The sequence below is a fragment of the Xenopus laevis genome, chromosome 1S (genome assembly GCF_017654675.1).
Source record: "Xenopus laevis strain J_2021 chromosome 1S, Xenopus_laevis_v10.1, whole genome shotgun sequence".
NCBI lineage: Eukaryota > Metazoa > Chordata > Amphibia > Anura > Pipidae > Xenopus > Xenopus laevis.
Window position 1 is genome coordinate 40426740 of NC_054372.1, and position 12396 is coordinate 40439135.

General features: G+C 38.8%; 1 protein-coding gene across 1 annotated transcript in view; it reads right to left on the reverse strand.

Moving 5' to 3' along the window:
* klhl2.S (kelch like family member 2 S homeolog) overlaps positions 1 to 11925 on the reverse strand; it is a 66135-nt gene extending 54210 nt beyond the window's left edge. The window contains exons 1-2 of the mRNA XM_018243227.2: positions 11459 to 11925; positions 1685 to 1807 (exon numbers count right to left, since the gene is read on the reverse strand). Of these exons, the coding sequence (XP_018098716.1) occupies positions 1685 to 1807; positions 11459 to 11535 (200 nt within the window). The 5' untranslated portion in view covers positions 11536 to 11925. The remainder of the gene's footprint in view (positions 1 to 1684; positions 1808 to 11458) is intronic.
* Positions 11926 to 12396: the final 471 nt, after the last annotated feature.

Below are 12396 nucleotides of genomic sequence, written 5' to 3' on the forward strand. Positions count from 1 at the left end.
TAAATATTGCTATTGGTGGTACAATTTCAATTCTAGCAGCAGTAAGTCAGTCCCTTAGTGTCATATGGACTGCAACCCCAAGAATACACACAAGGGTCTAACCTGCACTAGGAACATTGCCCAGCATTGCTATAAATAGATTTACAAAACTGTGAAAAAGTAGATCAGGAATAAAACCTGCATTGCATTTTACACAGAACTCTGCTGTAGCACAAGTAAAGGCAAAAAAAGGAGAAAAGTTAAATAATCGGTAAAACAAGGCACAAGCCCAGTAACTGGGCATTGAAATCTGCACAGTTTGAAAAATATTTAAAAGTCATATGTTTTTAATTACTAGACTAAATTAGCAGCTGTTGCCAAGTGTATTGAAGTGTATTGTTTGTCCAGCATAACTTTTGCATGTGTGGGAATGGGAAGCTCAGCATTCATCTTTATATCACACCTTAAGGCTAGGACTACACGAATGATTCCGGTGCAATTCCGACGCACTGCGACAAAGATAAGGTAAGAGATTGAATTGTCGCATGGTGTCGCAGCGTTGAACCGACGTGACACGACTGTCGGATGCGGCGTCTGCATCCGACAGTCGGTCGTGACGGATCAACGATGTGACACCATGCGCTTGGTCGCAGGGCGTCGTATCGTGCCAGAATTGTTTGTGTAGTCCAGGGGTGTCCAAACTTTTGGCTTGCAGGGCTACATTGGAAAAATAAAAATTGTCTGGGACCACACATGAAATACACAAACACGTTTGATTTGTAAAAGTAAAGGAAATACACAGAAAAGAACAACAATGCCAGTTGGATAACCAGATGGAGCTATACACTGGCAATGGGCAGAGTCCCCCCTCCTCCTATATCCTTTGCGACATGACGTTTCCTCGGGAACCAAGCTAGGCCGCATTCATATACATTCGGGCCCTGGTGTAGTCCTACCCTTATACAGAAGGGTTACATTTTATACTAGATTTTAGACTCTTTTTAGGCATACATTTAATTTTTAACTTTTAAAAACAAGCCAAAGTATCTATCAGATTCATAATCTTGGGATCTGGAGAAATGCAAGTCCCAGATGGTACGTGTGGAAACGTGTTGGGTGTTATCGGATGTGAAATAAAGACTTTTTTGATCTTACGCTGCGTCTGAAAAGTTGCTGGAGTGCGTGCCTATTAGGGATGCGCCGAATCCAGGATTCGGTTCGGGATTCGGCCAAGATTCGGCTTTTTTTTAGCAGGATTTGGATTCGGCATATGCAAATTCGGATTCGGTTCAGTATTCGGCCGAATCTTTCGTGAGCAAATTTTTGTAGTTTTCCAGTACAATATACAGACAAAAACAAAAGTTTGGATTTGATTCAGCTGGATGCTGATCTTGGGTAAATGTTCAAATATTTGGTCAAATCCTGGGTTTTTAGAAATCATGCGCCACAGAACAATCTGAATAGCTCAAATGCTACATTACTCATACATACTGAAAAAAAAAAAGACAAAACAGACACTATACATACACTTTTCTAATTAGCTAAATTGCATGCCATTTAACTCCTCAGAGCTGGAGGTGCCTGGGAATGTCATGGAGGAAGTGGTGTATTCTCCCTGTGTACAAACCTGTCCTTCCACATTCTCCAGGCTATCCAACTCTCATCTTTGGTAACTGAATAAAAGATGACTAAGCAAAACAAATACCTTCGCAATTCATTCATAACTTTGAAAGCCTTCCTGGTGTGCCGCGGATTCACCGTGATGGGGCATAACTTCTCTCCATTATCCTTCACATCAGTGGCTTTCTGACTGGAAAGTTTTGTATTTCTGTTAATAAAGAACACATTTAAGAATGTTACACTGGCAAAAGAGAACTGCAACAATATTTTGAAAAAGCCAGTAACAACCCATAAATACAAACAACGTACAAAGAGCAGACACACTAATTGAGATCCCCACTACATGACACCCCTGAACAGAATTATAGGGGTTGTTCACCTTCAAATTAACTTTTAGTATATTATAGAATAGGCTACTCTTGGCAACTTTTTCATTGGTCTTAATTTTTTTTTTCTTTTTAGTTTCCTAATTATTTGCCTCTGCCTAACCCTAGCTTCCAAATGGGGATCACTGAACCCAGCAGACACAAAACTGTTGCTCTGTAAGGTAGAGTCCTGCTCGGGTCCATTTTTTGGAACCCGTACCCGACCTGCACCCGCAACCAGCAATCCGCACCAAAAATCACTATTGAGAAGGCCCGCGGCCGACCTGCAGAACTGACGACCAGTGTCTATACCTGCATCCGGAGCGTCTACCTGCAACCCGCAGGGGTACCCGACCCGCTGCAGGACTCTACTGTAAGGATACAGTTTTATTGTTATTGCTACTTTAATCAATTTATCCACTAATCATGTTATTCATATTGCAGTCTCTCACTTATTCAAGCCATTGCCTAGTTACTAGGTATACTGGTCCCTACCAACATGATAGCTTCTGAAATTCCAATCTGGAGAGCTGAGTAAAAAGTTAAATAATTAAAAAAACAAAAAAATGAAGACCAATTGCAAATCGTCTCAGAGCATCACTGTCTACATTTTACTAAAATGAAGAGTGAACTAATCCTTTTAACAGCATTTTGCTTCCTCAGCTGGAGGAAAAACTGATTCTCCAATAACCTGAATGGTAAGCACCTGTATTGAAGGTCAGGTGATCATCACTCAAAAAAGCTCACTGCCACTATAAATAATATTATACACATGTGTAACACATGATACAGGGTCTAATGAGAAATCCTAATATTCAAGGCTTTCCAGCAGTTAATAACATAGTGGATCTATTAATAGTAAGGATGCACCGAATACACTATTTTGGATTCGGCGAACCACCGAATCCTTCGTGAAAGATTTGGCCGAATACCGAACTGAATCAGAATTTGCATATGCAAATTAGCGGTGGGAAGGGAAAAACATTTTTTACTTCCTTGTTTTTTGACAAAATATCACTTGATTTCCCTCTCCACCCCTAATTTGCATATGCAAATAAGGATTCGGATTCGGTTCAGCCGGGCAGAAGGATTCGGCAGAATCCGAATCCTGCTGAAAAAGGTTGAATCCTGAACCGAATCCTGGATTCGGTGCATCCCTAATTAATAGAAACATATAAATAAAACTTTATTTATTTATAATTAATATATTATATAAATAATAATATAAGAACAGGTATGGGATCCGTTATCCGGAAACCCGTTATCCAGAAAGTTTAGAATTACGGAAGGGCTATCTCCCATAGACATTATAATTAAATAAGCCACAGCTTTAAAAATGATTTCCTTTTTCTCTGTAATAATAAAACAGTAGCTTGTACATGATCCCAACTAAGATATAATTAATCCTTGTTGGAAGCAAAACAAGCCTATTAGGTTTATTTAATGTTTAAATGATTTTTAACAGACTTAAAAGTATGAAGATCAAAATTACAGAAAGATCAGTTATCCAGTTATCCAGTTATCCAACCTTATGCGCGACACTGAGGGCTATAGTTGTTTTCTGAAATTGTTTAGCATAGGTATTTCATTATTATTATCTTTTATTTTTACAGCACAGACATATTCGCAAGTGCTTTACAATGATTATAAGTCATTTACCCTGCACAAGTGGAGCTTACAATGTGTGGACACTATGGTAAATTTTATTAGAATATAAGAAAACCTGAAAGAATGTTCAATGTTTTTTTTATTACATAACCCCCTATATCTAGGAGTTTTCATATACATAGGGGTTTTCAAAAATGCTTGATCTACTGTATTTGCCTGAAATCCTTATTTGGTTTACCAACCAATGCTGGGTATAGACCCATCAACACAACAGTACCAATTTTTTAAAAAAAGTATCATTATTTTGTAGATAGAACGTCAAGTTTCAGATACCAACAGGTCCATTAGCTAGTATAGATATACACATATATGCATGAATATGAAATATAAGAGAAATGCACGTGCATATGAGCTTATCTCTGGATAGTCTGCCTATATTCATTTAATTTATAGTATAGTAACAGAGTATTTTGTTTTAGCTGCTTTTCTTCAGACCAGCTTAAATCTAAACCCCTCACCATATATCAGACCATGTTATTGATCCTACATGGATTCAATCACCTTGCACACAGATCTTAAAGGAACAGAAACACCAAAAAAAATTATTTCAAGTAATTAATATAAAATATACTGTTAGCATACACTGGTAAAAGCGGTGTGTTTTCTTTAGAAAGAGTATTATCGTTAATATAAACAAGCTGCTTTATGACAGCCATGGTGGCAGCCATTCAAGCTGGAAAAAGAAGAAAAGTCACAGGTTACAAAGCACATAACAGATAAAAGCTCTGCCCAATACAATGGTTTTATCTGTTATCTGCTGGTTTTATCTCCTGTTGCCTTTTCTCCAGCTTGATTGGCTGCCCCCATGGCTACAAAGCAGCTTGTTTAGATCAACTATAGAAGTGTTTCCAAAGCAAACGCGCCAGTTTTAACAGTGCAGACCAATAGTACATTATTTTCATTCCATGAGACACAATTTCATACACAGATAAAAATACACAAATATATTCAATAAAACATTAGTTTGCGCAGCTGTATGTATAATGTGGACCAGCACTTATATGAAGATGAAGAACATTTAAAAATTCATATTTATAAAAAAAAAAAAAAAGTTTACTTTGTTTCAATCCATGGATCATGTTGCATTATATGCCCACCTTACAAAAATATTTGGAAAATTCTGTATTAACCAATTTCAGGGCATAAATGTGTGAATCATCACCTGAGCAAATGCTGCCTAGAAACACAGCTGGCTCCTAACCGTTTCAGTATGTCCAACTATGACTCATCTTTAGGATGTCATTAACTAATCATAAAAAATTAAATATACTTATTTGATTTCTCAGCATATCTAGTCATAGTGTGATGTCATATTTCCTTTGGATATTGTCATGGCAAGTGTCATTGCAATAAAGCCATTTATACTAGTACAAGTCTTTAGGGAGCATGCAAGAATCTGAACATGGTGAAAGAATGTGATAACAGTCCTCAACCATTGTAATTAACTCTTTCAAATCTGGGTACCTTTAAATACTAGGGTGCTGGAAGCTCCCCATAAGGAACATCTGTAAACGGAAACAATCATACCCCTAGAACAGCTAGCCAATAAACTCAACTTCAACATAGATTAATAAATTCACTCTTCATACACTGTCCCCATTTGTTTGTGCGCAAAGAGAACTAAACAGATTCAGAGGCCCATTTATCAAAGGTCGAATTTCGGATTCATGTGAATTTTTTTAAATTCGAATATACTCACCATTCGGCTGAGAGGTAATTTAAGAAAAAATTTGAATGGTTAATGTTTGATCTAATGGTTCCGACCCAAAAATTCTAATCTTATTCGATTCGTACGAATCTAATTTTTCTCCCGAAAAAAAAAAAAACTCGAATGTCAGGAAGGCTATTAACATCTTAAGATGGCTCAACGGACCTCTGCCATTGATTTGTACATGAAATCATCATTTTTTAGGTGGCAAATTTTCAAATTAGGACTGTTTCCAGGGTCGAGGGGTGATAATTCAAATAGGGGGATTAAAATTCAAGTGTGTGAATTTTGACACTCAAAAATGCAAATTCACTATTTGATCCTTGATAAATCTGCCCCTCAGTGTCCATACAATGATTTCTTGTATAGCGGGATTAAAAGACAATTTTGTTACAAACATGTAGCAGCCAGGAGCCATGAAAATTGGGCACAGCCTGGAACAGTAGAAAGGTACGTGCGTATGTGCAGCTAAATTGCAAAGGTTATGCAAATGATTCATTAATAAAATCCTATTTCCTTGGGTTAATAAGTACCTTACATAGGCAATATATTCATTCCACTTCTAGGGCAGGCATTCTGAATACCAGCACCACAGTTCCCAACAACCTGACAAAAATTCTAGGAGTAACACAGACTAAAAAGACTAGAAATGCTGCACCATTACAGTTTGGGCAGCTGTACTGGCCCTATAGCAATAATGATTCACGCTTTAGAAGATGCAGATTGTAGCCTCCCATCATTCTTTTCTGCTTTTTTGGGCTGCGGCCAGTCAGTTGATACTTCATTTAGCAGAAAGTGAAATATCAGCTAAAATGAAATTCAAATAAACACTTTAAGGGTCAGTATTTGATTCATTACTAAATTTGACTTTATTAGTGTAGATAAGGGATGCACCTAATCCATTTTGGATTCGGCCAAACCCCCGAATCCGAATTCTGCCGAGAAATGCCGAATCCTGGATTCTGTGCATCCCTAGTGTAGATTCAAATAATTATGTAAGGGGATCGATTACCAACAGCGGCACAACAATAGAGTTGAATGGTGTTACTACTTCTAGCAACATTTTAATGAAACATCGTGGACACAAGCAACAGGATTTATTTACTAAAGTCTGATTTTTTCTGGTTGGACTTTTGAAAGGGGAAAAACTATTTTTTTCAGGAAAAACCCAAAATTTTCCGCAATTTATTAAACCCTGATAATCAGAATGAAAAAAGTACTCCATTTCAAACCTGCCGAGGTCATGTAGAAGTCAATGGCAGAAGTCCCGTTTACAGTTGAAAGATATCCTGATCTGTGCTGGGTTTTTTACAATAATCCAAAGATTTTGTGGTTTTTGGCGATAATAAAAAAAAGTTGCAGTTTTCGGGCATCAAATCCAAAAAAAATTGCATGATTTGATTTTTTAACAATTTTATTGGGTATTTTCCCACACCAGATTTTATTGTGAAAATTTATTGATAAAATACGGTAGAAAAAAGTCAGTGGTAATTTGGTCGAAGTGGCTTTAAGGAAATATTTAGATTTTTTCAGATTTTAGAAAATTAGTTAGTTTAGTGGTGTGCACTATGAACACTAGGATGTGAACTATTCTCTGTTTTAATATGCACTAAATGACTTCAACAGTAGGATATCAGGGGGAAGTATGCAGCAGTGTTTTAGAGTCCATTGGGCTGCTCCCCACGCAAGAAGTTGGGAAGCTCTACTTTACATTTTGACAGCAGGTAGTAATAGCCTGAACAGTAGTACCTGTTCTAGTGATCCTCAACCTGTGGTTCATGAAAACATTTGGCTTACCACCCCATTTGATGTTTCTGCTAATGGGCTCAAAGCAGGTGCTAATTTTTTCATTTTTCTACTTTGTAGAAAATATATAAGAGGCACACAGATTAACAAGTGTACTTAGAGCAAACAAACAGCCAATCAGAGTCCAGATTGGGCTTTGGTCATCAAGTAGAAACCTTATCCATTGCTTTAAACTGGGAAGCTCTACTTAGGATACAATCACTGGCTATTTCCCATATATAACACAAAGATTGCTTCCCAAGAAGGCAAGGGAAATCCACTTTCCAACTAAGTCTAGGAATTTCGACATCTGCCTGACTTCAATGACACAACCCCTTACACCTACTTATACCCAAGTATATTATAAGTAGGAACAAGGGGGTGATTAAGTCTGACTATATAACAGCACACAGACAGAAAGTAAGTTCCTCTCCCCCATCCCCTTTGTACTGCTTGTGCTCTCAGGCAAAGTAAACATAGAGACGTTGTACAAACAGAATTAAACTTGGGGATCTCTTTGACGCATTTTTTGTTGTTTAATCACTATTGTGATTGCATATGTCCATACTGTAATGATTCATAGTGATAAACTTATACTGTACATAAAACATGCTGCATGATTTCACCCCCCTTTCCTTTAAAGTGGACATGTCACCCAGACATAAAAAGCTGTATCATGAAAGTCCTTTGCAAATGAAACATAAAACCAAAATTCTTTTTTTTCTTTAAAACATCCATACCTTTTATAAACTCATTAAAAAATCTCAGCTGTCAATCATATTTTGCCTGCTCCTCCTCTATGCCTCAGGCAAAGAGGCGGGGCAGTCACTCACTTTCACTTTCCATTCAGTACTTCCTAGATGTTACTGCACTCCTTCCATTCCCCTTCCCTCCTCACATTATATAATTGTGTAGCGTACCACCCATGGGCATAAAGTCACCCATTCTGGCGCATACACAAGATTTTGGGGCGATACACAACTTGCCTTGTCCACAAAATGGCACCTGCCTGCTTACAATGACTGTGAATTCCAAGGCAGAACGAAACAAAATTTAAATAATATAGTCTGAGTAAAGTTTATTTTGCTCAACTAACATAATAGAAAAGAATTTGGAATAAATGTCTTAGGGTGACAGGTCTCCTTTAAAAACGATCTTTTGAAATTATTTTAACCTGGGACTACTTATACCTAAAATAACATTCTAGCTTTATTATGAAATGGAACATAAATATTTCATAGTCTCTTAGGAGAGCAATAGACAACAGGCAGTTTAGGGGCAGATGTATTATGTGGTGTAACGGAGAATTCATTTGCCACACATTGCCAGGCCTTGCTGTGTAAAAAACAGCATAAAAAGTTACTTTGAACAACTTCCACCGGAACCTTCTTGCAAAGGTCTGAAGCAGTGTAAAATAACGGCGGCAAATCTGGTGGGATAGCGTAAAATAAAACACACTTTGATAAATGTGCCATTTTTACACAGCTTTTTACGCCATTTTTTTTTTTGATAAATTGCATTTTACACAGCATAATAAATATGCCCCTTAGACTCCAGTGAAGTTGTACACTAATTACAGGTTCCATAAAACATGTTTCCAGGCTTTTATTTGGAGGAAATGTGATTCATAGTTTTCTTCCCAAGAACAAAAACAGGAAAACCTCCTGTCCAGTAGCATTTCATGTCCAGAATCAAGAACACATTTACTATTTCCCTGAACAGACGCAACAGTTCTTAAAAAAAAAAAAAACAGCCAAATCATTTTTGGAACATCTGGTGCCACCACCAAATCAATACATTGGAACCAAATGGCCTGCAATAGGCCTGTGACAAGCAATTACACAGCTCCAAAAACACAAATAGGATAGAGGCTAAGAATGTAATTAAACAGATAAGATATATTAAAATGACAGTTAAGAATTGATCCACTAAGCAATAACAGAGATGCGCACAGCCAGGTTCTCCTGAGTAATGAAAAAAACCCTCACAACACAACTCACAACCATATTTTCTGGTACATGTTGACTCAAAACAGAGCCAACATGTGGTTCACCTAAGTTAACTTTTAGTGTGTTATAGACTGGCCAGTTCTTAGCTACTCTTCCATTGGTCTTTACTGTTTTTTTTAATTATTGGTCTTCTTCTTCTTCTGACAGTTTCCAGCTTTAAATGGGGATCACTGACCCCATCTAAAAATCAAATGCTCTGTAATGCTACAAATGTATTGTTATTGTTACTTTTTATTACTCTCCTACTCCAGTCTCTCATTCAAATCAATGCATGGTTGTTAGGGCAATTTGGATCCTACCAACCAGATTGCTAAAATTGCAAACTGGAAAGCTGCTGAATAAAAAAACGAAATAACCCAAAAACCACAAATGATAGGAAAAAAAAAACGAATTACAAATTGTCTTAGTATATCACCCTCTACATCACACTAAGGGGTATATTTATCAAAGAGTGAAGTCTGAGATCACCACAGTCGACTAGAGTGAAATTCCGCCACTCTCCATTCATGTCTATGTTGTTTTTATGAGTATTTATCAATGGGTGAAAGTAAAAGTTCACCATTTGATAAATACGCCTTTGAAAATGCCATAAAAATGAATGGAGAAAGGTGGTATTTCAATCTAGTGGACTGTGGGGATCTCTAACTTCACTCTTTGGTAAATATACACCTAAGAGTTAACACAAAGATGAACAACCCCTATAACTGGTCAGGTGGATCCAAATCCCTTCCTTGTACCTGGCCCTAGTGACCTAAAAATATGCCCCTCTATAGTTTTGTTTTTGTTATAAAGGCTTGCTAAATCCGACATGTTCATTCAAGAAACTTTAAGGTCATTCATGCTAATTAATCAGAGCATTTGCAGTCTTTACAATGCCAAATTAATACAATTCCTGATATTCAATAACAAAAATTAAACCTTTTCAGATCACTTCTAATTTATTTCTGCATTTACAATCTACCACGATTTGTCAAAATGCTGGTAAAGCGCTAAGGAAACTTATAATGCGATACTATCATTGGAAAACATGTTTTCTTCAGAATGCATCAGTTAATAGTGCTGTTCCAGCAGAATTCTGCACTGAAATCCGTTTCTCAAAATAGCAAACTGATTTTTTTTATATTTAGTTTTGAAATCTGACATGGAGCTAGACATATTGTCAGTTTCCCAGCTGTCCCAGTCATGTGACTTGTGCTCTGATAAACTTCAGTTACTTTTTACTGCAAGTTGGAGTGATATCACCCCCTACCCCGCCCCCCAGCAGCCTAACAACAGAACAATGGGAAAGTAACCAGATAGCAGCTCCCTAACACAAGATAACAGCTGCCTGGTAGATCTAAGAACAGCACTCAATAGTAAAATCCAGGTCCCACTGAGACACATTCAGTTACATTGAGTAGGATAAACAACAGCCTGCCAGAAAGCAGTTCCATCCTAAAATGACCTGAGATGGTGCCTACACTCCAATATTACAACAAAAAAAATACACTTGCTGGTTCGGGAATTATATTTTATATTGTAGAGTGAATTATTTGCAGTGTAAACAGTGTAATTTAGTAAAAACGTGATAAAAATCATGACAGAATCCCTTTAAGTTCATTTCACCCTCAAAAGTGTCAGTACTTATACCTCAAGTTCCATCTTTTAGCCTGTTTTAGGGGTGGTCAGACACACCAGCTGGTACCAAACATTTGGTAAGGAAATTACGGCATCAATCACATGGCAAATAACACCGTAACCTCTAGTAATAAGTAAAAAGGCTTCTAGAATTTAACTTGCACTTTGCCTGAGTACCTATAGGTCCAGATCTATCTTTAATTCGGAATACACTGCACTGTGGGCTACATCCCATTGGAAAACCAGAATCTTTTACTCATCCGCTGTCACTTGAGCAGCAGTAACCCGCCTCAAGAGGTCTTGCAAGGTCAATAGCTGCTCTCAGGCTTTATGATGTGCGAGGGCCTAGACACAGCAGAAAAGGACAGCCCCAATTGGATATATACAACCTGTAGTGGGCAAACAGAGGGCAAGCAAGCGATGTTGGTACATATGAAGTTGTAGATGACTGAGCATCCAGCACAAGCACCCAGTGACCCTATGAGACCCCACACTATGCAATAGGTGCCACAGTAAAGACTAGTAAATGCCAGCGTGCCCCTGCCCACACCCCATTCAGCCACATTTGGGTAGAAGGCGCAGCTGGTGCGGTGCATGTGCGTCTGGTTAGACGCAGCAGAATGTGGGCAGAGTGGGGGAGTTGCAGCAGTCAGACAGGCGCTGCAGGGGAGCAGTATTGCTGCTAGTACACATGCTTGTCTGCTTACACTGTGGCTGTGACAGGCGACGATGTCTCCATGCTGTTAGCTGGGGATGCGCTACTGCGGGGTGCTGTCAGCACCATTCCACGGGCCGGTGAAGCGGGATCCCCGCAATAACAGAGCACAGCAACCCCGGTTCCCGGATCATTCCATGATCATCGGTGGACTCCCAATCCGGAAAGGAAAGGCTCGTGTGTCGGCGTTATAAAGCTCCCCCTCTCAGCGCTTTGGTTTCTCTCGTCCTTAACACAACGGCGCAGGTCCTGGGCACTGGATTAATCCAACAGACGGTAGGCAGGGGAAACTATTCAATCCCAACCCTTCCTTTGCCGCTCTCTATGAACTGCTGGTTACCTTCCACTACAGGCATATCAACATCCTGAGCCTGGACTCCGTCAGCCAATTAGGGTGGTGCTGGAAAAAACAAGTGGCTCCCTCTGCTGGTGGAAGACTCCACACACGTCTATTGGCGAGAGTAAAGCGTCTCCAATTCGTGTGCAATTTCAGGCGACACAGTTAGAAAAGCGGCGAGGGATACAGTGCGATCAATCGCCCACTAAATTTATAACACACCCCCTAGCGCAACTATAAATTATTGGATGGGCCCGGCAGCTGCATAGTCGTCATAGGGGCCCTGTGAATCAGACTATATTGAAAAATGTGTTATAAAGTCAATATAGGGTTTAACAGAACACTGGAATAATTACAAGAATCAGGGCCGCACTTATGGTATTCAAATGAAAATGCAAACAGTGTAGGCCGGCTAGCTGGATTTTGTCGCTGAATTTAAAAGATCTGGAAGTGGTGGAACTACTGGGGGTACCCAGGGCTGTATCCAGTCTCAGACTGGGACACCAGGGGCCCAAAACCTTACACCAGGGGCCCACCAAAGAACCATAGACCAGGGGCCCACTCTCAATTATTACTCTCCTTTATTCTCCTAG